The 26066-nt window shown below is 46.4% G+C and overlaps 1 protein-coding gene across 1 annotated transcript in view; it reads right to left on the reverse strand.

The window, feature by feature from the left end:
* TMEM132B (transmembrane protein 132B) overlaps nucleotides 1-26066 on the reverse strand; it is a 321710-nt gene that overhangs the window by 218881 nt on the left and 76763 nt on the right. The window contains exon 3 of the mRNA XM_011948388.1: nucleotides 19607-19753. Within this exon, the coding sequence (XP_011803778.1) occupies nucleotides 19607-19753 (147 nt within the window). The remainder of the gene's footprint in view (nucleotides 1-19606; nucleotides 19754-26066) is intronic.

Below are 26066 nucleotides of genomic sequence, written 5' to 3' on the forward strand. Positions count from 1 at the left end.
TTCACCGTGTTAGCCAGGATGGTCTCGATCTCCTGACCTCGTGATCTGCCCGTCTCGGCCTCCCAAAGTGCTGGGATTACAGGCGTGAGCCACCGCACCCGGCCAAGAGTGTTAGTTCTTAAGAGTTACACCTCTCCGGAATTAAATGCAGAACCGTTGCCAATCTCCAAAAACCTCCTTCCTTACAGTTACTGCTCAGATGGACATATCAGCTCTGATAGTATTAGATACTACCTTTGAATTCTTAAAAGTATGTTTAATTCTTGGAAAGTCTCAATAAAGGGAGAAGAACGCAGTTGATACTTGTAGGAGTTTAGTTTGAAAGACTACACGGAAGGTGAAAAACTACATTAGAAGCAGCCTTTGAATATCCCTTAAAGTTGCCATAAAGCACATTACAAGAGATTTTTGCAGAGAAAAATCTTCTCCCCCTTTGTTGCTTTACTTTTATTGTGGTAAAATAAACGGAACACAAAATTTACCATTGTAAAGCAAGCAAGTCAATGGCATTAAGTGCATTCACAATGCTGTGCAGTCATCACCAGCCACCTCCAGAATGTTTTTGTCACCCCAAGAGGGAAACCCATGTTCATTCAGCAGCCACTCCCCCTTAGCCCTGCTCCCGGCACCCTGGCAACCCTGCTCTGCTGTCTGTCTCTATAGATTTGCTTATTCTGGACATTTCGTATAAATGGAATCACACACCAGGTGGCCCTTTACGTCTGGTTTCTTTCCCTCAGCATCACGTTTTCAAGGTACTTCTGTGTTGTAGTATGTGCTTCTGCTTCATTCCTTTTCATGGCTGAATAACATCCCAGTATATGGAGACACTACATTTTTCTTTATCCATACAAGCATGTGGAGAAATGGAAACCCTCTTACATCGCTGGTAGGGATGTAAAATGGTGCAGCCACTGTGAAAAACAGTTTGGCAGTTCCTCAATGAATTAAACATAGAATTACCATATGAACCAGCAATTCCACTCCTAGGCACCTACCCAAAAGAACTGGAAACAGGTGTTCAAACAAAAACTTATACAGGATTGTTTCTAACAGCACTATGCACAATAACCACAAAGTGAAAACAACCCAAATGTCCATCCCTTTTGTTTAAAGTAGCTGCCTTGTGTTAAAGTCATGTTACATTAAGATTTCAGATCTGGCCGGGCGCGGTGGCTCAAGCCTGTAATCCCAGCACTTTGGGAGGCCGAGACGGGCAGATCACAAGGTCAGGAGATCGAGACCATCCTGGCTAACACGGTGAAACCCCGTCTCTACTAAAAAAAAACTATAAAAAACTAGCCGGGCGTGGTGGCGGGCGCCTGTAGTCCCAGCTACTCAGGAGGCTGAGGCAGGAGAACGGCGTGAACCCGGGAGGCGGAGCTTGCAGTGAGCTGAGATCTGGCCACAGCACTCCAGCCTGGGCGACAGAGCAAGACTCCGTCTCAAAAAAAAAAAAAAAAAAAAAAGATTTCAGATCTGCCAGCATCAGAATCAGTCAGCCCAAGGGAATGTTCACACCATGAGCAGGTCAGGGAAAGCAGATCCAAACTTGGGAGCAGCAGGGTCACTCTGCCTCAATCCCATGCTCCCTCCCAGGCAGCCCCTCCTGAGTGGATGGCGGGTGCAAAGACATCTGTATTGAATTTTAAATGTTATCTGAGTCTCTCTCTTTTGTAGAAGCTCATAGCCAAATCCTATCAGCTAAACATGGGTGTGGTATGGCCCTTGAAAACTGCATCCACCAGAATTAGAGGCCTGAACACACCTGTGCTCCAGAGATGACCCTGGCTTGAGGGTCAAAAGCCACGTGACATCCAGAGAGGACACTTGCAGGTGGCAGAAGGGACTTGTGTATTCTGGGGAGATGCTTCTGAGACTTGGAGAAGATGGGCTGAAACCACACCAGCCACTTGACTATAAATAGTTCAGCCATAGGTCTATGTTCCAAGGAGGTGGACAAAAAAAGATGAAGGCAAGTGGATTAGCCTCCTGGGGCTGCCATAACAAAGTACCACCAATTGAGTGGCTTAAACCACAGATATTTATTCCCTTGAAGTTCTGGAGCCTGGACGTTGATGAAGGTGTGGCAAGGTCTCCCCATTCTGAGAGCTGTGAGGGAGAACCTGTCCTGTGCCTCTCCCTTCGCTTCTGGTAGTTGCCGGCAATCTTTGATGTTCCTTGGTTTCTAGATGCATCACTGCCCTCTGCCTTCACGCGATGTTCTGCCTATGTGCATGTCTGTGTCCAAATTTCCCCCTTTTTAAAAGACACCAGTCGTCTTGGATTAGGTGCCACCCAACTCCAGTGTAACCTCATCTTAAATAATTACAACTCCGATGAGCCTATCTCCAAATAAGGCTGTGTGTGTGCTACAGGGGAAGAGGTATGATTCCATAACAGGAAGAGAGCACGGCAAACAGTGAGGCTGGGATGGACGGAGCATCTGGTGTGCTGGGCTTGTAGCTTCCACACTCACTCCCTTGGGCATCCCACTCCCTAATGGCCTGTGGTGTAGCCATTAGGATCCTAATTTTGACAATGAGCTTCATACAACGTGCTCATGCTCACACAGTTAGTAAGAGGCACAGCTGAGAATGCAGTTCAGGAAGTTGGGCTCCAGAGCCCAAACTCTTTCTACTTTCCACTGGAACATGACCACGCACAGGGAGAGGATGGAAAGAGGCAAAGACCACAATGCCCACCAGATGCCTCACCTCGGAACAGAAGGGAGGAAAGGATGTCTTCAAAGCTCATGGGAGACTGTTGTTAGGGAAGCAGAGGACCTCCCTGTGGGGCACCAAGGGGCAAGACAGAGAGGCAGACACCAGCACCGAGACCCTCTGACTCTACCTCTGCTCCATCGGCTCTAGCCCCACAGGCCTCCCTGCTGCCCTGTTTAGGAGAGGTCCCCTCCATTTAGCTCCTTCTGCCCCGAGGAGTCCCCTTGTCCCCTCCCTCCCACCTCTCAGACATCCAGTCCAGCAGCTCTTCACAGTGAGCTCATCTCTGACTTACTGCCCCCAAATCAGGGATTTCCCTACACCAGCATTCTCCATTCTTATCTCCTGCTTTATTCTTCTCCCTAAGACTTTCTTCCATCTGTTAATAAATCTTTATTATTGTCTGTTTCCTCCCACTAGAATATAAACTTCATGGAGGAAAGACATTGGCCGTTTTTTTCAGTGTGGTAAATTCAACACCTATACTAGTGCCTGGCTCTTGGGAGGGCTCCGTAATACGCAATGAATGAATAAATGTTTCTAAGCAGTCCTGAACGCTGGGGCTGGTATGTCCTTGCTTGGCGACCAGGGAGGATGCGTTTAACACCTTCCCCTGCAGAAAACTTGGGGGCCGTCCCAGCCCCGGGTGGGTAGGGCTGAGGGCTCCACCCCTTCCGCACCCCAGTCTCTCTTTAATAATGGTCCCTGTGACAGAAATTCTAGGCCCTTCGTGGCAACTGATCAAGGCTCTCGCCTGCCTTCTTTGGACATCAAAGGATCAAAGGTCTGCCTTGCTTATTCATACAGACGTAATTCAGAAGAGCAACTGGGGTTTTCCAGCCAGGGATGTGAAACAGGGGGTTCGCGGCCACACATTTCAGCCCTCAGTTTCATTTTGGAAGGAACACCTTGAGCAAGATTTATCAGGGAACGAGAGACAGTGGTCACAATCTTCTCCTCCCCTGCTCCCCTTAAGAAGAGACAGTCTCTACAGAGCAGAGGTGCAGAGGGTGAGGGGACACCTCAGCCCCCAACAAGGGAATTTTCCTGAGGGTTTCCCCAAACGCTTGGTAAGAAAGAGTCCAGGGCTGGTTCAGGAGACCCAGACTTCTCTCCTCCTGCACTCTGAGTTTTACATGGAAAAGAAGTTTCAGCGTGAGGACGAGCTCTTTGCTCCTGACCCCGCTGCATCAGACCAGTGTGCGCAAGAAACACACACCACTTCAGGAGTCTACAATAAAAGGAATTCGGTGCAGGGAATTGGTTACCCAAGCGAAGGAAAGCCTGAGAAGGCAGACAGGATGGTGAAAAAACACAGAGATTAGAACAGCAAGAAGTCACGACCACCTCTAGGCTAAAAGGGCAAGGGAGAACTGGCAGTGGCCAGAGCCTGGGGACCGCTTGATGAAACCTGACACCTGACCACAGCCAGCGCCTCCTGAAGGGGCTGGAATCAGGGGTTGTGGGGAGCCACTGCCAAGGCAGCCACTGAGGCTGAGATGGGGAGGGATGCCCCGCCTTCCCCCACCCTCCCACCCTCTAATCTCCCACTACGGCCCCCCAAGGGCCAAACCCAGACGGAAGCCAGCCGACCCCGGACAGGCCCAGGACACACACATTACAGACTGTGAATAGGCAGAATGGTGCCCCATGAGACGGCCACGTCCTAATCCCCAGAACCTGTGAACACGGTGCCCTACACGGTCAAAGGGACTTTGCAGATGGGGTTAGATGAAGGCTCCTGGGCTGGGGAGATTATCTGGACTAGCACGTAAGCCTGATGTGACCACACTGGTCCTTACTAGAGGCGGACAGGAGTGTCAGAGTCAGGGAAGGAGACGTGACCGTGGCAGCAGAGGTCAGAGTGATACAGGGCCACCCGCCAAGGAATGTGGGCAGCCCCTACAAGCGGGAAAAGGTGAAAAAACAGACCCTCCCAGAGAGCTGTCAGGAGGGAGGCAACTCTGCAATGCCTTGACTTACACCCAGCGAAATTTATTTTAGACTTCTGACTTTCAGACCTAAGAAAGAATAAATGTATGTCCTTTGAAACCACAAAGTTTTTGATCATCTGTTATGTCAGCAATAGGAAACTAATACACCCACAAATATCTCATAGTTATATTCAATTTGGAGAGCCCCCTTCCAAGGCAAAACAAAAGAGAAAGGAAAAGAGTAATAGCATGGCATTACGTTGCAAACTTTAAGAAAAAGGCTTCAGCATCGGCAGAGGATAGAAAACGCAAAATATCATTGTCTAGCCTTAGGGTATCGTTCTAGAGAGGGCAGTCAGCTGAGACTCGTGGCACAAAAATCCCAGATGAGCCAGAGAGTGTTTGAAAGAGGGATGACCACAGTGTCATTCCAGAAATAAAGCCATTTGGAGTTCAAGTCAGGGGACACCTCCTTCCTAAAGACTTCCAGCATTGCCCCGATGACCGCGATGTTCCACAGCCAATACCTTTACAAGCATCTGGGCAAGCTTCACTCATTCCAGTCCTTTCAAACTAATGAAGGATGTGGTGATCTTTGTGGCCAGGTCTAAACCCTGTAAACCTGCAGTTATTAAAAACATTTAAAAATAAGCACACTGCAAGGACACTGGCTGTGGGGCTGACTCAGAAGTCACTGGCAGGACTCACCATGCACAGTGTGGGGCACTCAGCATTCTTAGAAGACATAAAGTGTCTGCTCCAACACCTGCTTAAAGTAAGACACAAGTGCTTCTCGTTCCCACTTTCCCTGGCCAAATTGGCATTTCACTCTGAAGTGCTTTTGTCCACTGCTTATAGACCAAATGAGTAAACTATGAAGTGTGTCTGCGGAACCCAGAATACTCCCGGGAAGGGAAAACATTCTCACACAGAAGATTAATCTGAGTGCAATCAACGTCGACAGGTATGCACCAAGCATCGCACCAACAGATACCAGATGCCGACTCCACCACAGTCGGCCCATCAAAGGGACGGACAAGCCAGTACTTGTCAGTTTTCATGCTTTTTAATGCACTGCTTGTTAAGTAAGCAAGTTGATATATCAGAAATGAAATTCTAAAAATGCTCCCAACCAGCAAAAGTAATGCTCATAAACAACTGGCCCCATCCATTGACTAGGCAGCAAGCCATGGGCATCGCAGGCCACATTCTAACCCTCCCTCTCTCCATATATTTTTTTTTTTCAAGGAATTCCTTGGCCCATTCACTATTGTCTTTCAACAAAAGAATGCTTCCTCCAGGTTCCAATTTCCCAAGCTTGTGTGATTACAGTCGTTATGCTCCAATTAAAATAAAACAATAGATGTGCCTGCTGAATGCCAGAGCTGTAACCAGCCTGGCCCACCATGCAGACCTGGCTGACCGTGGCGTCTGCCCAACCTTGCTTTTACTTACAGGATTCGCAAAAGTAATTCCCCAAACGGCATATACAAAATCAAGCCCCTGTCACACCCCATCAACACCCCGAGAGCATGAGAGCAGAGCACCCATGATCCACGTCCCAGGATCAGAACTGTCTCCCTAGCACAAGAAAAAGGGCATTTAAAAACACAGCCCCTGATTTCACACATGGCAAAAGCAAGACCCAGAGAAAGGAGGTAGACACTGCAGTAAAGTCACCAGAGGTTTCCAGAGCAGAATCCAGGTCTCAGAGTCCCCAGGCTTCAAACTGCAAGCCCTAAGAATCCCATGACCAATGGCTATCCACCCACCACGAGCCTTTTGCATTGCAGATTGTATCTCAAGCCAACCAACCCCTTGTCCCACCTCACCATTCACTCACTGAGATCCCCTCTACACGCCTCGGAGCACCAAGGACAAGCCAGCTGGCTGCCATCATGGCTAGCACCCCAAAGCCGCAATCCTGGAAGGCTGAGCAGAGCTTCCTCCCAGCCCTGGGTATTCCTGCCCATAGGAGTAGAGTCAGGGGGAAGAAAAGCGGCCATGGCCCACAGGAAGACCTGGTTTATTTATACTGAGGACATCCACACAAAGCAATCTAGTCCTAAGCCCGTCACTCAGTACGATGTCTCGGTCCTTATCCCAGACATTCTCCTGACACTCTCACCTTCTGCCCATGCTCAAAGCCTTCCGTAAACCCTTCCCAGGGCGCTGCTGTCTTTCCACCAAACTACAGTTAGCCAGACCATTTGCTTCTCTGCCTGTTTACCATCATTCGGTTACATGCGGCTTTTCTCATCATGTCATCATTAACATGAAGGGGACTCCCCATTACCAAGGCAACAAGCAGAAAGGCAAGTTCCATTTCAGTTACAGCTCCTGGATGATGGCAACAGCCCTCACCTGGGCTCCCAGGCAACCCCCCTTGCTCCTCCAAGCAGATCTTTCAAAAAATGTAAAGTAGATCACATCACTTCCCTCAAAGCCCTGCAGTAGCTGCTCATCCTATGCAGAATAAAATCCAAAGTCTTTTCAGAGCCTATGAAGTCCTATAAAATTCAGCCCTCGGCACCTTGCTGACCTGGTCCCCGCTGCCCCCTCCCTCACTCCATGCCAGCTCGACCCCTAACCACACCGGGGCCGGCCACCTCAGGGACTCTGGGGAGACTGTCTCCTCCCACGTCTCTCCACGGCTCCTCCCCACACTCCCTTCAAGGCTCTGCTCATCACAGAGGCCCTCCTGACTGCCCTATCTGATGTAGAACCTCCCAGTCACTCTGTCCATTTACCTGCCTTATTTTTCGTGTTCGCTTTTATCACCACCTGACATAAAATTGCATGTTCCTTTCTATAGATGTAAGTTCCGGGAGAGCCGGGACCGACTCACTGGTTTTGTTCCCGGCTGATTTTCCAGAACCCAAAACAGCACTCAGAAGGTGGGTGGCTTGATAGACATCTGCTGAACTGAAGCACAGGATGCCAGATGCAGAGATGACCGTCGTGAAGACCTGGCCCAAGCTCAGCTGGATCCTGTGATTTCTGTGCTGCCCAGGCCTTCAACCTACCAACCTGGCTCCGCCTTCCCTGGGAGCCTTTGCAGCTGCTCTTCCCTCTGCCTAGAAAGTCCTTCCCCAGGTCACTGAGTGGCTGGCTTCTCCTCATTCCTCCCATCCCAGAGCCAACAGCATTTCCCTAGACTGGGTTTCCTGCCCAGGCCCCTCTATCACATGACCCTGTTTTAGCTCCCTGCACATTTCACATCATTATCCTCATGAGCTACCGTGAAACTCTGATCAATGATGTGACATCTAGCTCTCCAGTGTGCCGACAGCCCTGGCCAGTGCGCTCACCTGACAACCCCACAGCTACGGTCCAACCTGTTAGGGGGTGGAAGGGAAATTTACAAGAGGGCAGGTGTGCCTAAACAAATCATCCTGCATTATTCATTCATTTAGTAATATGTTATTAAGGATATGTGTCAGGCGCAGTCAGGCACGGTACAGTGCTGGGTAACAGTGATTCACTGTGGAAGGAAACACAGTCCCTTCACTCCCAGAGCTCAAGGACTCGTTTCGATTCGCATCAGAAATTAAAGTGGAGCTGCAAGAAGAATTCCAAATACATCTGTAGATACTTCACCCTTAAGGAGGAAGCATAACTCCCCACCCCTTCAGTGTGGGCTGCACGCACTGTGCCCTCCTTGCAAAGAGCACAGTGTGGAGAGGGGGGAAGCAGGGAAAAGTAACTTTCCAGTGGAGAAACCTGGCAACATCAGGCAGGCCATCAAGGCCGACAGTCACAAATCATGTTGGTAGCATGTACCCTGCCTGATACGATATGATGAAAATGGCACCTTACCTCTGTGGCCTACCTCCCAAAATCCTATAACCTCAGTTTAGTTAAGTTAAAAAAAAATCGGACAAGTTTCAATAAAGGGGCATTCTATACAATCCCTGACCAGTGTTCCTCAAGACAAGGACCGTCTGTCAAGGTCATCTAAAACAAGGAAAGGCTGAGAAACTGTCACAGCCAAGAGAAGCCTCGGGAGACATGATGACTAAGTGTCATGTGGGATCCTGGAACAGAAAGAGGATATTAGGGCTGGACATGGTGGCCCCCAACCAGAGGCACCCTCCCATACCCTCCCATACTCTAGGACCGTCCAGCCCCACTATCAGGCCTTACCTGTGCCACATCAAAGGTTTGCATTTAAGAGCATTTTGCAAGATGAATATAATACAGTGTTAATATTACATACAGAGTGGTTTAATAGGTCACCTTCCCAGAAATGTGTATTTCTAAACACTTTTAAACTCTTACTCATGCTTTAGGGATCAGTTTAAAAGTTACCTCCTCTGAGAAGCCTTTTTAGATTCTCTCCATACAGAACCCATTGTGTTCTCTTTGTTCCATCAAACGTGGTCTCTTGTCCTGTGACTGCAGGGAGCGCTGCCTACCGGTTCAGGTCACTGTCTCAGCGTCTGACTCCTGGACTAGGGTTTCCAGCATCTCGAGCTCTGATTCTCAAAATGACTGTAACAGTCCATCCAATTGCTTTGATTTGCTGAGAAAGGCAACAGGACCACTAGGTCATGATGAAAGCTGTTTCAAGAAGACCAGACTAGCAGCTGGATGGATTAGTGGGGAAAGACCTGGTCAGAAAGACCTTGAGGTGGCCACACAGACATTCTAGGAATGAGCTGTATGAACCTGCATGGCACCAGGGACATAGCCCTCAGGCAGCCAGAACCTCCTGGTCATCAGAAAGACTCAGGGGCCAAAATTAAGACTTTTCCTTTTTTTTTTTACAACCACACCAGAACACCCAAGTATGCTTTTTTCTGCTCTAAATCAGCCATCTTGAGAATTAGAACTTTGGAACGTTTTAGTCATCCAAAGGCAGTCACTTGAAATCTATGAATGTATTATGGAACTGGTATCACTACTCAAAATGTATATTTAATCATGAAAATGAAAAGACAAGCCACAGAATAAAAAAAGTTACAAAACATATAATAAAAAAAGAACAACCCAACTTTAAAAATGAGCAAAAGACCCGAACAGACACCTGACCAAAGAAGATATATAGATGGCAATAAGCACATGAAAAGATACTCAGCATCATGTATCACTGGGGAGCTGCAAATTTTTAAAAACAAGGATACCACCACACCACTATGAGAATGGCTAAAATCCAAAATACTGATAACAGTAAATGTTAGCAAGGATGTAAAGACACAGGAAGTCTCATTCACTGCTGGTTGGAATGAAAAATGCTACACCCGCTTTGAAAGACGGTCTAGCAGTTTCTTACAAAACTAAACATATCCTTATCATATGATCCAGCAATTGCGCTCCGTGGCACTTATCCAAATCAGTTGAAACCGTACATCTACAGAAAAACCTGAATCTGAATGCTTATAGTAGCATTAATCATAATTGCTAAAACTTGGAAGCAACCAAGATGTCCCTCAGTAGATGAATGGATAAACTGTGGGCCATCCAGGCAATGGAATGTCATTCAGTGATAGACAGAAATGAGCTATCAAGCCAAGAAAAGACAGCGAGGAAACTGAAATGCATATTGCCAAGTGAAAGAAGCCAATCTGAAAAGAGTACATACTGTATGAGTCCAACTATACAACATTCTGGAAAAGGCAAAACTATGGAGACAGTAAAAAGGTCAGTGGTTGCCAGGAGTTCAGGGAGAAGCAGGGAGATGACAGGTTGAGCACAGGGGGTAGTTTTAGGGTAGTGAAGATATCCTGTGTGATACTGTAATGGTGCATAAATGTCATACATTAGCAAAACCTAAAACACAAGGAGTGTACCCCAATATGTAGTGTGGACTTTAGTAAGTAATAATATATCAATATTGACTAATCAAATGTAACAAATGTGCCACACTAATGCAAGATGGTAATAATAGGGGAACTGGAGAGGTAAAGGGTAATGTGGCAATTTGCTATACTTTGTTTCCACTCAATTCTATAAACCTAAAACTGCTCCCCTCAAAGAAGTCTATTACATTTTTTTAAACGTGTAATTGAAAACTCTTTGTACAAGTCAGGATAGATTATGTTAACAAATAACTTCAATGGCTTAAAACAACCAAGATTTAGTTCTCACTTGCACTACCTGCCCTGGACAGGCCAGCAGGGGGCACTGCAACCCTCTCCTTAACCAAGCTTGAGTCAGGCACCTCTGAGCCCTGACTTGGTCTCAAACCTATCCTCCACCACCTCCTCCCCATCCTTCAACCCCACCCCATTCCCTATCCATGCTGGACTCACATATCCCAATTTTAGGAAGAATCTGCTAAGTCTGTTTAGAGAGAATCCCCCACCCTTGGTATCTGGCTGTCTTCGGCAAGAATCCTAAGTAGGCTTAGCAAGAATCCCCCTACCCTTGCTGTCTCCTCTTAGTAATCTGTCATCCGCCTACCCCTCATTCACCCGCCTCCCCTCCTCCTTTCCTTGGCCATAAATCCCCAGCTGTCTCCATTATATTCACAATTGAGTCTCCCTCTACACGGAGGTCTCTTTTCCACCGTTGGAGGAAGAGTTTCTGAATAAAATCTGCCTTTATTGCTTTAACTGGCGTCAGCCACTGGTTCTCCCTAACCACGGAGGGCTCAGGCTGATGGACGGATTTTGACACAGCCTCTCTGGCATTCCACTAGGCCTGCTCCATCCTCCTCCAGATTAGAGTCTTTGCCTTAAAGAAAACAATGACTACATTTGAAAACGCACAAACCTAAAATCTTGCTAAAGTAACAACACAGTCCAAAATTAAGGCAACCAAGTAGGGAAAAACATTCGCAAACACACAGGAAAAGTTACTAAATGTAACCAGAAATTATGTCAATGCAAATTATGCTCATAAGAAGATAGCCATATTTCAACTATCAAATTAATTTTTTTAAGGTAATGCCCACTGTTGGCAAAGGAAGCAAGCACTGGACACACACAGCGCCCTGTAAACAGGCAGGACAAGCTCACCAAAGCATCCAGAACTTAAAAACGTATCATGTATTTTGACCTGCCAGTTCATGTCTAGCTTTCCCTCCTACAGACTTATCTACAAAGATATTTGACAGACATTTTATCCTTCAAAAGAAAAAATATTTTAAAGGAATGTTTAACAAGAAAAAGATGCAACCTCATAAAAATGGCCAATAGCAATGTTTAAAAGGGGGAAAAATGACATATGGGAAATGAATAGAATATACTGCTATAATATCAATAGAATATTATACATTAAAAATTACAGATTCATTGAAGGGCTTCACAAATCTTGAAATTGTTGGAAAAACTGTTTATGTGTGTGTATTTGCATTTTTCTGGGAAAAGGGCTAACCACTTTGACCAATTCTTTTAAAGGGTTTGATAATAATCATTATAATTAACTATTCAATGACATGAAAAGATGTTACTGTATATTTATTCTTTATTATTACAGAAAACAACAGCTTTCAAAGCTAAATGAGCAAGTCTAATATGCACAGAAATAACATATTTCTGTATATAGATGTGAACACATAGAATACCAATATACTCAAAATATTAACAGTTATTACCCTTTCAATCATAGGTTTGGAGATTACTTTTATCCTCTCCATTCTACCCAATTGTATTTTCTAAATTTTCTACAATTGAACCATCTATTACTTTTGAAGTAAGAAGCCTTTTGTTATATTTATGCTGAAACTGGCCAGCAGCATAAATTCAAAGTGCTTCCCACTGGTTAGAAAAAATAAGCGGAGTGTTTTTAAATGTTTGTTTTTTCTTTTCTTCTGCAGGTCTTGGCTTTTTGAAGGGGTCAGGGAGGAGTCCTCCATTTCTTATAGGACTCTGTTGCCACTTTCTAGCATGAATAAAAACAAACAAAAACAAACCTCCCTCCTCTCTGTTAAGTGTGGCTCTCCCTACAGGCAGGTGCCCTGGGCATGACGCATTTCCCTACATGGGGGATATGATCGACATGGGATCCTGGCTTTGACCTCCTGAAGTAGCTGGTACTCAGAGGTCTCCAAGTGTCCAGTGGCAAATGCGACTGTAAATCTACGAATTGTGTATCTCAAATCCATGCTTTCAAATCCTAAAATCATTTAAAACTAAGTATTGTTATCTTCTCCTGGGGCTTAAATGAATTTTCATTCATTCACGCCTCCCAGGAATTCTCAGCCCAGGCTGCACATTGAAATCACCTGGACACTTTTCTTCACAGGCCAATGCTTGTAGCCTACTGGGGTAAGGGCTAGGGAATCTGCATCCGGGACTGTCTGCACTTTGTAAAGACTCCCAGGTGACTGATGGGCATCCAGGATTGGGCCGCCTCAACCTGCTTATTCAACAGGTATTCTTTACGCCCCGGACTAGTCTCCTGGGGCTGCTGTTGTAAATCCTCACAGACTTGTTGGCTTAAAACAACAGACTTACTCTTTCACACTTCAGGCGGCCAGAGATGGGAAGTCAAGGTGTCGAAAGAAACATGCTCCTGCCAAGGGCTCCAGGGGACAATCAGTGCCTCGCCTCCCCAGCATTGTCCCGCCTCCCCAGCATTGCCCCGCCTCCCCAGCATTGTCCCGCCTCCCCAGCTTCTGGTGGCTCCCGGCCATCCTTGGTTTCTACAGCCGTGGCTGTATCACTCGCATCCCTGCCTCTGTCACCACGTGGCCGTTTCCTCTGCGTGTCTCTTAAAACGACACCAGTCATTGGATTTAGGGTCCACTCAGCTAATCCAGGATGATCTCATCTCAAGATCCTTATAACTTAATGACCTCTGCAAAGACGCTGTTTCCAAATAAGGTCACATTCACAAGTTCTGGGGATGAGGACATGGACATGTCTTTTGAGGGGCCACTCTTTGACCACCTACCTCTCCTATTTCCACATGCCAGAGGGCCTGCTGGTGCTGTGGGCACTGCTTTTAGTGAGTTTTCGGGCCTATGGGAACAAGAAAGCTGAAAGCTGGTTGGGCAACAGCAGGAGGATGCGACCACAGCTCACAGCACAGGCACCTTGCCACGCCTTCCGAGGAGCCCAGGTGGCGGTTTAAGCATGGACTCTAAAGTCGGACTGCTTTGACCATACACCGGCTCTGCGGCCTCAGGAAATCATTTAACTGTCTCAATTTACACAACTGTTAAATGGGAATAATAATAATAACATTCCATATCCACTTTGCAGGGTTCTAATAGTTCTGATTTTTAAAATTGTATTCACCTAAAAGACATAACATAGTGCCTGGCACCTAACAAGAGCCATACGGTTTTTCAATAGATTTTTTAAATAAAATGAGAAATGGACAAACAGAGTCACACAAAATTGTCCTCAAAGACATATTAACATGTTCTGTGTGTTCTGCCTTTACCTTTCAACAAAGTATTTTATAGAAGGAAAGAGACTAACACAAATGGGGTCAGGTAGGAAAAACTACTTCTACTTTGTTGAAATAGAGGCGGCTGTTATAATCATTCAACTGTCTCCTTTCTTCTTTTCTTAAACTTGAATAAGAATCCTTCAGCACAATGAAAGATTCAGGCTGGTTCATGTTTCACAAATCCATACAATGACACTTGATAGGGTAACTGTCTTATGTCAACATTGTTTTTTGTTTGATGGCCAAATGTTAAGTTTCACAAAAAACAATGAATTAGTTCAGTTAATTAAAAGGACGACCTTTCCCTCTGCTCAAATGGTTATAATATTTTTCTAGACTAAGGTAGGCAAAGAAAAACTCCTGAAAGATTGGATTCTCCAGATTTTCCAATATGGTAGCTGACATGGTTTGGCTGTGTCCTCACTCAAATCTCGTATTGAATTATAGCTCCCATATCCAAGAAAAACCCTTTTTCTGAGGAGAAAAATCAAGCTGGCTGCAGAAATTTGCAAACATAATGAGGAGCCAGATGTTAATCACCAAGACAATGGGAAAAATGTCTCCAGGGCATGTCACAGACCTTCCCGGCAGCCCCTCCCATCAGAGGCCCAGAACCCCAGAGGAAAAAATTGTTTCTTTTGTGGGCCTGGCGCAGGACCCCCCTGCTCTGTGCGGCCTAGGGACTTGGTGCACTGTGTCCCAGCCACTCCAGCCATGACTAAAAGGGGCCAACGTAAAGTTTGGGTCATGGCTTCAGAGGGTGCCAGCCCCAAGCCTTAGCAGCTTACATGTGGTGTTGGGCCACATGTTAAGAACTGAGGTTTGTGAACCTCTGCCTAGATTTCAGGGGATGTATGGAAATGCCTGGATGTCCAGGCAGAGGTGTGCTGCAGGGACAGAGCCCTAATGGAGAACCTCTGCTAGGGCAGTATGGAATGGAAATGTGGGGTAGAAGCCCCCACACAGAGTCCCCACTGAGGCACTGCCTAGTGAAGCTGTGAGAAGAGGGCCACTGTCCTCCAGACCCCAGAATGACAGATCCACTGACAGCTTGCACTATGTGCCTGGAAAAGCTGCAGACACTCAGCACCAGCCCATGAAAGTGGCCAGGAAGAGGGTTGTACGCTGCAAAGCCACAGAGGCAGAGTTGCCCAAGACCATGAGAGCCTACCTTTTGCATCAGTGTGACCTGGATGTGAGACACAGAGTCAAAGGAGATCATTTTAGAGCTCTGACTGCCACACTGGATTTCAGACTTCCATGGGGCATGTAGTTCCTTCATTTTATCCAATTTCTCCCATTTGGAATAGCTGTATTTACCACATGCCTGTACCCTCATTGTATCTAGGAAGTAACTAACTTACTTTTGATTTTACAGGCTCACAGGCAGAAGGGACTTACCCTGTCTCAGATGAGACTTTGAACTGTGGACTTCGGAGTTAATGCCAAAATGAGTTAAGACTTTGGGAGATTGTTGGGGAGGCATGACTGGTTTTGCAATGTGAGGACATGAGATTTGGGGAGGCCCAGGGGTGGAATGATATGGTTTGGCTGTGTCCCCACTCAAATCTCATCTTGAATTGTAGCTCCCATATTTTCCACATCATGGGAGGGACCCGGTGGGAGGTAAATGAATCATGGAGGTGGGTTTTTCCCATGCTATTCTTGTGATAGTGAATAAGTCTCATGAGAACTGATGGTTTTATAAAAGGGAGTTCCCTTACACAAGCTCTCTTACTTGCCACCACGTAAGATGTGACTTTGCTCCTTATTTGCCTTCAGCCCTGATTGTCAGGCCTCCCCAGCCATGTGGAACTGTGAGTCAGTGAAACCTCTTTCCTTTATAAATTATCCAGTCTTGGGTATGTCTTCATTAGCAGTGTGAGAACAGACTAATGCAGTACCCTTCACAATGAACATCTGGATTGGATCTTGACTTCACCTTGAGTTGGGTTACAGCAACGTGGGTGTGCCTGTTTTTTTGAAGAAATCTATTTTAGGGCTGTTGCTTGCCTATCCTCTGAGCTTTTCTCTGCCTCTACTCGAATTTTTAGATAAGAATGGGCTCTGTCTTGTGGTTTCTGACCACATAAAAAGTTGCAGTTTATTTTCTCTGAGGTTTGGGTCCCAACAGCCAGACAAGAATCATTCAAAGAACAACCTCATCTCAACCTACCTGGCTGCACGTGGCTTCCATGCAAACAGTCCATCATCCAGCTTTCATTTCCCTTGGGTTCAGTGTTATCTGTTCTGAACACTTTCAAATTTGCCTTTTTTTTCTAATCTCCTCTCTCCTCTTTTGGCAACACCACTCTTTATCTTGTGGATTTCATCTTTATTACTCACATTTCCTCACAATGAGTGTTCATTAAAATATTTTAAATTAAGATCTTTACTGCCTTTTTAACCGAGCACGTCGGGTCTTCCCATACAACACATTTCTAATTCTTATCACAGAATTTCAGGCAGTTTATACAAAAACTTTATTCTACTCAAGGTTGTCACAATTCAGAGATTACAGCTTTCTGCAGGGCGTTTTGTTGGGGATATATTCATATATTCACTTTGTTAGCCGGCAAGCACGGTCCACGAGCCTGTACTTCACACCTCATTTGATATTACAATTCAACAAAAAAAGGGATAAAAAGAAGCAATTATTTATTTAGATGACGGAATGGGTTTTGCGAGATTAGGTAAGCATAGATTGTGATGCCAAAGTGACAATCCCTGCCCTTCTTAGGGTCCAAGGGAGGTCAGATACGAAATGTGGAGAAAGAGAAGGAGAAAGAGGACACCCTTTTTCCTTTATGAGATGATGTGAGAGTGTCTCATAATTATGTAACTCTGCTTATATAACTACTTTACTTTTTTCCCCGTAACCTTTTTTTTTTTTTATCTTTTCTAAAGAGAATACAAAACTGATTCTCACAGAACCAAAAAGTGATAACCATGGCCCAGGTTGCTCTTCAATGTAAAACATTACCACTTGGTCAGTCAAATATATCAACAAAATTAATGTCCTAAGCATAGACCATGGATATCACCATTATGTACCCAGACACTGATTTCTGAGGGCAGGGAGCCAGAAAATCCCATTTGGACTCACAACAGCAGGAGGCATGAGGCTAAGGTAACCGGGGTGGCACCCACTCCAGCTCCTGTCCCCGTCAGCATCCGCTGCCCACCTACAATCCCTCCCCTATTCTCTGCCCAAGCTCTCCCATTAGGGCTGGTCAAAACCCCTGGTTCAGGGCTGGCTACAGTGATTGGTTCAGGGTGGGTGCACAATCTAAGTTATGCCAAACAGAGTCAGTGGTGACCAGCACTGGGACTTGTGCCTGGCCTCTCTGGGGACAGCAGCTTTCTCCCTGAAGTGACCAAGTTAGCAGATGTTTGCTGGGAGCTGCTGGCAGTCATCTTGCCTCCAGGAGGGAAGGGCCTGTCTGAGAAAAAGCCAAACCAGGGAGACAGGTTGCTAAGGATACTGCTTGAGCACCTGACTCTATGTTCCTGGTACCAGGCCACGCCCGAACTTCTCCACCTGCAGGGACATAAAGCCACCTGACAAGCCCAGCAACCAACAGTAAGTGTGCCACTGGGAATACAAACACACAGGGCCCCCAGGCAAAGTAGAGAATCAAGCTACAACCTTTGACAGAAGTCAACTTCAAAGAGTGTGGCAAACACTGTGAGCCAACCACCCAGCAGGCAGCCATTCTCCCATCCTCATTCCCTGGCAACAGAGACCATTTCCCATTACAAAGCCTGGAAATAATACCAGATACTCATTTTCCAAGGGTACCCTGCCTCTTGGGCAAAAGCATGGAACCCACTGCGTATTGATAAAATCTAATGGGAAGACTTCCATGGATATTGTTGGAAAGGTTTTCTTCTCTGGTAAAAAGGGACACATGAGGAGAGATCCCCCCACAGACACACCCCTTTCCAGTCTTTAGATATCGCTGGGTGAGTCTGTGATGCCTGGAGGAGGTGCAGCCATCTTGTGACCATGAGGAACCCAAGCTGGAGAGTGACAGTCAGGGCACTGGGTCCACTGGAGTGGGAAGACAGAAAACACCCAGGAGACACCGTTGTGCTGCTGGATTCACCATCCATGGCACCATCTACCTCTCCATTTCTTTTATGTGAGATGATAAAACCCCTGCTGCAGTAGCCACTTTTAGGTAAATATTCTATTACTTGCAACTGAAAGCACCTAAGCAAATGTAAAAATCCTAGGCTCCCTAGAAACTTTAACAACCCGAAATTTAGGAGTGTCTGGCAGGCAGATACAAATTTGCAGGGAAACCATGGGTCAAGCGGAGTTGTGGGCTGAAAACTCTGTCGATAAATGTAGAGAATGATGACTGGAAAGTCGAGTTTAGAGTAAGAGGCATCCAGTGCCTCTTGGTCAAGTGATTCCTAATGGAAGGCTTTGGACCATTCTGTCCGAGTCACTTCTCTCCCTCTGAAAGAGATCTTCCAAAGCCAGCAGAAGAGATTTCTAGCTGAGGTTGGCTGGCGTCACCCAAGAAGAGACAGCACTTGCCAGCAACTCATTGGAAAAGACCCTCCATTTCTCATGCTCCCCTCTGCCCAGGCCCTCATTCATTCACAGGAGGACTCCCCCATTCCTAACGCTGCAGGCCTTGAAGAGCTTAAAGACTAGGGAAGAAAGAGAACTGGTTGTGACAATATATGGTGATAAGCAACAGACTCGGAAGGGGCTCATGTGCTAAGCTGAGGGGTCTGAGCCCCCTCCCAGGAGAAGCAGGAGCCAGAGGTTTTAAAGCAGGAGGCCACACGTCCAGCAAAACTTGCTAGCCCTCCCAGTGAAGCAATCTCATAGAAGACTGGTGTTTAATGAAACAAGAAGGAAATAGAGGCAATGGGACTGTGTAGGGAAGGCGGCTGCAACACAGGTGAGCTCTTTCTACCTGCCGGGTGTCCCGACAGGAGGTGACACGTGATCACCTCTCTCTGGGTCCCAGGTGAGTTCAGCCCTGTAAAGCCCAAGGTTGGTGTCTGAATGGGAGAAGACAGGCTGCCTTCCAGCAATGCCAAGTTCATTCAAACTAAGATTCTGAGGCCATGTGCCAATTCCCAAGTGTGATATCAGCAAAATGACTATATTTAAGCACTAAGGGACAAATGCCCGATAGCTAAAGCTACCCTCGGTTTATTCATTACTAAGTATATTTTCCCCTTGCCTCTTAAATTATTTTTATTTCCCCCATTTCCTTCTTCAACTCTTCGCTGCAAACAATAACAATAGTAATAATAAAGATGAAAATTTAAAATGCGGTTACCAAACTCGACACTGTGACAGATGTGAACTCTGGTGATTTTTGAGACTGCCGACCTAATTAGGTCATTTATGTGTGAAGAGCATCAAGGATAGAAGCCTCAATACCGTGGCACATCCCAGTAATGGAGCCATTCAGAAGCGGCACAGCTGAGCTACGCTGATGAGCGCACAGGAAACCACTGCCCATTAAATGCAGAGGCATCACTTTATCCACAGGCGCATTATTTTGCTATCAGCTCTGGCTGCCACTCCGCTCGTCCCCACTGCCGAGGTGCTTTGGGGATCTCCACGCTTACCTGCTCTGCGTGTCCGGGCGATGGCCCATGCAGGTGAGGGTGGCCGACGTCTGAGTGCTGCCATTATCAATTTCCTCCTGGACTGCCCATTGGTCCTCACTGCTGACTCTCACTGCCATTATCTTCACACCTGCTGCCGCCTTAATTCTGTGGGGTGGGAAAACAATGATACTATATATAATCAAACCATTTTAGCTTGAAACAGGTAATAAAATACGGCACTAGAGCAGATCACCGGGAAAGTATGTGTGACGTCGCCCCATTCCTCTGGGAGACGTGGGGAAGAGTGGTGGCAAGTGACTTGCCTTTCAAAACTAAGTGTCTTGTAACTTTTACAAGTGCCTGGAAGTAGGAGCCCCAGCTTTTGCCATGTGCGTTAATTTTCTGTTTAATCAGTGTGCTGGAAACTAGATCACTTGCTGCTCCAGGGACCCCAGCAAGATGCAAATGAGACAGATGCCTCGGGGCAGGAGAGATGGATCTGCAAGGCCTGTTCTTCACCTGGAGATGGAGAAGAGTCTTTAAGATGCGGGGTGGGCTGTACAAGGCCAGAAGATTGCACAGCCCAGGGGATGGAAGAGGAGGCCATTGCACTGGGCACTCTGGGAGCAGGAATGGACAGGAGCACCCAGTCCTCAGGTGTTTGAAGAACAAACGTGGCATTCGGGCAGGATAACGGGATTAGGTGCTGCCTGGCACAATGCTCACAGAACACAGTTCCACCAGGCAGAATCAAAGACCCGAGTGTGTTGCCATTGAGAAAAGGCCAAGGAGAGTTCACAGTCTGGGTCTCTTTCTTTTTGTACACTGCTCCTGAAATGATCCTCACGTAGCTACTAACCAGAAAACGCATCCTCGATAACAGTGGGGAGTCCACGGACAACATCCATGTTCTCCCAGGGCAACCCAGGGGCTGGGCCCAATGCTGTGTATGCATCTGGAGGATCAAGGATGAAGGCAGGCCGTGGGGTGCCCACTGCTTACTATGCCTTCACTGAACACAGGTATCACCACAAGGGCCTGCTGGGACTTCTGGGGATGTGAACTAATGCTGTGAACTAATGCTGCAGAGGTCAGTGCATGCTGGGCTGGGAAGGTGACCAGCTCCCTTCTGCTTCCCAGAAGCCTGTGGACCCACAAGAAAGGCCCCAGTGAGACCCTGGGCACCCTCTCCCATGAACGAAAAATGGATACCAAAGGCAGCCAAATATTATATGGAGGAGTTAGAGGAGTGTCATTAAAGACAGGTGCATGAAGCCAGACATCACAGCACCACCAATAAATGATTGATGGGAAGCAAAGATTCCCTCCAAGATTGATTAATCAAATCCACACATGGCAGCAGGTCTAGGACACTATTTAAAACCAAGTGAATGAAAGTGAAAAGACAACCTACAGAATGGGAGAAAATATATGCAAACTGTCTATCTGATAAGGGCCTAGCATTCAGCATATATAAAGTACTCCTACAAAATCACAACAAAAGCAAATAACATAATGAAAAACTCGGCAAAGGTCTTGACTAGACATTTCTCCAAAGTTATATAATTGGCCAATAAACACATGAAAATATCCTCAACAACATCATTAGTCATCAGGGAAATGCAAATCAAAACCACAATGACATACCAATTCATACCCATTGGGATGGCTACAATAAAAAAGACAGATACTAAGTGCTGATGAGGATGTAGAGAAATTGGAACCCTCATACACTGCTCTTGGGAACGTAAAATGGTACATCCACTGTGGAAAACCGTTTTCCAGTTTCTCCAAAAGTTAAACATAGAATTACCATATGGCCTAGCAATTCCACTCCTCGGTATATACCTAAATGAATTGAAAACAGGCACTCAAACAAACACTTGTAGACTCATGTTCACAGCAGCACTGTGGGCAATACCGAAAAGACTGAAACAACTCCATGCCCATCTATGATGGATGGATAAATAAAATGTAGTCTATCCATATGATGGAATATTATTCAGCCATAAAAAGAGACGAAGTTCTGACACGTGCTATGTGATGAACCTCGATAACGTGATGCTGAGTGAAAGAAGCCAGACACAAAAGGCCACATAGTAAATGACTGCATTCAGATGAAACATACAGAAAGTAAATCCATAGACAGAAAGCAGACTGGTGGTTTCCAGGGACTGGGGAAAAGTGAGGCCGGGGGAAATGGAGAGTAGCTGCCCAGCTAATGGGTACCCAGTTTCCTTCTGGGATGACGACAGTGTTTTGGAAGTAAACAAAGATGGTGGTCCAACAGCACTGTGAATGTATTAAATGCCAGTGAAATGGCTAATTTTATGTGATGTAAATTTTACCTCAATACAAAAAAGAAAATGGGGGGGAAAAAAACCACAGGTGAAAAATGATCCCTCCCAGGAATGACTGAAACTTTAAAAAAATAGAATGTATCAAAATCAAATCTAGGCCAGGTGTGGTGGCTCACTCCTGTAATCCCAGCACTTTGGGAGGCCGAGGCGGGTGGATCACGAGGTCAGGAGATCGAGACCATCCTGGCTAACAAGGTGAAACCCCGTCTCTACTAAAAATGCAAAAAATTAGCCGGGCGTGGTGGCAGGCACCTGTAGTCCCAGCTACTCGGGAGGCTGAGGCAGGAGAATGGCGTAAACCCGGGAGGTGGAGCTTGCAGTGAGCCGAGATCGCACCACTGCACTCCAGCCTAGGAGACACAATGAGACTCCGTCTCAAAAAAAAAAAAAAATCAAATCAAAACACCTGTGAGGCCCAAGTAAGACGGCCTCTCATGGCAGAATTCAAGCAGGAGAGAGATTCTCAAACCTGAGGAAAGCCCCAACTTTACCCCGCACCGTAAGGAACCTGAGGGTAGAACTAGGGGGTTCAAATGTCTGCATAACTCATTGAAGAAAATGAAATGTTTCTGCCTCCCTTTCTCCCCTTCCTGTAGGTCTTTACACAGCCTCTAAGACATCCTTCTGCTTGCTCCCGCACACGCCAAAAAGTCACTGCAATGCCTGCAATTCCCGGAGACTCAGATGCCATGCCTTGCCTTGACTTGATCATTCTTCTGCTGAATTCTGGGGTCCAAATCTGCTACTTACAAAGCTTTCTTTCTTGCCGTCATGATGTTCCAGGAATTAATTTATGCAAACCACAAATAGAGGCATCCTGTTCTGTCCCTGCCCCCAGCCATTCCATCTTGTTGCCAAAGGGGCAACTGCAAAGAATGTTCCAGAGTCGTATCTAGAGAAACAGAGTCCCTTCCGCTGTCCACACACCGCCTCCTTCCTATCGGTACTTGCTACCATAATAGCTTTTCTCACTCTCCCACAGAGTTCACCAAGCAGCCGTGCAGCCAGGCCTGTCACCATTGTCCTCAACACCCAGATGAACAAATCAGACCCTCCCACCCAATAGCACATGACCGAATGAAAGTCACACAGCTGGTTCTGGCAGAGCCAGGATTCGAAACCAGATCCCCTCACTCCAAATCCCACTCCTTTCTCTCATGCACCGGTCCATTAACAGAAGATTTCTTTTATGACCCACATTGCATCATTTATTGCCTGACAAATGCCTCAATAGTTAAGTCTGGAGACAATAATGTCTCACATTTTAGCTCCTTAATTGAGCCCTCATTGCAGGCCCCTCTCCCTTCAGTCTTGGGGATACAACACGTAGTCACTCAAGCATCTTCTGTGAAATTTTTGTTCCTTCTTTTATTCTGACCCAGAACTAAGACACAGGTCCCCTCGTCCTCAGGGACTTCTTCACTCATCAGCTCTGAGCTGATTCGTGGGATTCCGTGCACAGTGCTTCTTCCACTGGGCTTCTGGCTCTGGTTTATCCCGACAGAGACTCTCACAGTGGGCCAACTTTTCCTCAGAGTCTGAGAAGCAGAGGGTCCAGTGTGGGGAGACAGTCCAAGTCTTTCACAGACCATTTCCTAGCATGGGGGGTGCCCTGGCAGGGGCTGAGGAAACACAGTGCTTGCCATTAATTTGTACTCACTGGTCCTTAACAGGTCCAGGGGACCCAAGGAAGGCAGGGAGGCAGGACTTGGGAAAAGTTGACCATTGCCTGATAAGAGTGTCTTTGTTTACCTGGGGCCTTGGTAAAAAAAAAAAGCTCTAGACGTCAAGCTTGGGTGAGCTCCCCCACTTGGCAGCACTCTGTGCCTGCTGTTGAACATCAGCTCTGGGAGAAGCGAATGCTGTCCACACGACTCCACTGGGAAAGGTCTACTGGGAGCTTGCCCCTGGACCTCTACTGGATCCTACTCTATGCACCTCTTCCCTTGGCTGAACTTAGTTTGTATCCTTTCACTAGAATAAACAATATTTATAAGTACAACAGCTTTTCTGAGTTCTTTGAGTCCTTCTAGAAAATTATTGAACCTCAGGGTGGTCTTGGGGACCCTCCAGACTGGCAGATGGCATCAGAAGTGAGGGTGGTCTTGAGACCTTCCCAGCTTTTCAGTGGGCGGGTCAAGTCTTTCACTGTCTGCCATGGGCGGGGGCTGGAGAAGGAAGCGTGCAATTAGAACTCATGCCATCAAGGCTGCGAAATATTTTTATAACCCATATCATGCACCCAGTCCCCCAATGTTTAAAGAGGATTTCCTGACTTTCAGGTATTACGCAATATACTTTCAGGTATTATGAAGTGCTTGGAAATGCAAAAAGGAGCATGGCTCAGTTCAGACCAGTGAGTCTCAGATGGTTTTGGCCACAGACTGAGACTGTAGCTCACCTTCCCCCAGTACCCATTTCACAGTAGAAAAAGAACTTGTTCACAAATGCTGAAATGTCTCGAGCCCCTTCTTGAAGCCAGGCACTGTCCGCCACCTTGCACTGCTAATACACGGACGCCTTGTGCAACCCCATGGGGGCAGTATGGCTTCCACTTCCATTTTCCACATGAGGAAACTTGATGAGCGTCACTAGACAGGCAAATTGTGTGGGTATGACTGGGGGAGGGAAGTTTTGCATTCTGCTTTAGCCAGAGGAGATAAAGAAGATTCCTGTTTGGACAGTAAAAGGTACTCACAGTCTACTGGAAATTCACTAGCAAAAAGATCTAGTTAAGCGTGTCTACTAACATTTGAGTTAACCAAACAGCCCACAATGGAAGAACTTAGTTCCTTATTAGTTCAGGAAACTGAACTTCGAACTAATAAATATTCCAAAAAAAGTAAGGAAAGCTACAATTTGAATTCACAACCATCTGATGACAATACTACCAAACGCCTTGATGATAATAAACTGTCCTATCCAAACTCTGGCAGCTGCAAGATGCCAGCAGCCATGTGCATCCTAGCGCCGCTCAGGAATATTTGTGGATTATAATAGCTGAGCTTTACTGAGGCCACTCCCCTGAGCCAGACACTTTCCCAGGGGCTTTGCATAAATTTTCTCGTGCTTTACCTGTATCAACATATTTAATCCTCTTTACAGCACTATGAGTAGGTCTCATTATCCTAGATTTACAAATGCGAAATCTGTGGCACCAAACAATTAAGGAACAGGAACAAAATCAGAAGGCGAGTCATTGTGGAGGCAGGATGGAGTGCAGGGGTCCTCATTTCTGAGCCTGCCCTTCTGGCCTCTATACCTGACCAGCACAGCACAGGTGTTCACACCAGCCTGCCAGGTTCAGGTCCTAGCTCTGCCATTGACTCCTGCTGCAATACAGAGACTCCTCCTCTCTCAAATGATGAAAAAATAAGTGTCTGTAGGGGGTTGAATAGTGTCCCCCAGGGATTCATATCCAGCCAGAACCTCACAATGTGACCTTATTGAGCCACAGGGTCTTCACTGATGTAATTACTTAGGAATCTCAAGATGAGACCATCCTCGATTTAGGGTGGGCTATAAATCCAATGAGTGGTGTCTTTATAAGAGACAGACAGGGAACCTAAGAAGGCAGCGATGTGAAGTCAGAGAGAGAGAGAGAGAGAGAGAGAGAGACTGGAGTTATGCTTCTATAGGCCAAGGAACATGAAGGACTGCCAGCAACCAACCAGAAGATAGGAGAAAAGCATGAGAAGGTTTCTCAACCCTACGGACATATTGATTTGGGACTCTTGGCCTCCTAGAACTGCGAGAGAATAAATTTCTGCTGTTTTACGCCGTCGCGTGTGTGGCCATTTGCTGTGGCAGCCCCAGGAAGCTAACACAGTGGCCATCTCGTGCGGCTGCTGCAAGGGTTCAGTGAGCTAATACAATATAAAGTGCTGGCACAGAGGGAGTGCTACAGGCATGTTTATTACCATTACGTTACGCTGTATCTGTGAATCAAAGAAGGGAGTGAGACAGTCTGTCTAGGAAAACAGTGGCTCACATACAAACAAAATAAACTCACAAAATAAAATAAATAAATTCTGATACATTTGCTTTGGAGTGAAACACTGGGCATTCCTCCCTCCCTAGCAGAGCCGGATACACCCAGGAATGAAGGAAGTCAGGAC

The sequence above is a fragment of the Colobus angolensis genome, unplaced genomic scaffold, assembly GCF_000951035.1.
Source record: "Colobus angolensis palliatus isolate OR3802 unplaced genomic scaffold, Cang.pa_1.0 Scaffold28, whole genome shotgun sequence".
In the NCBI taxonomy this organism is placed as follows: Eukaryota; Metazoa; Chordata; class Mammalia; order Primates; family Cercopithecidae; genus Colobus; species Colobus angolensis.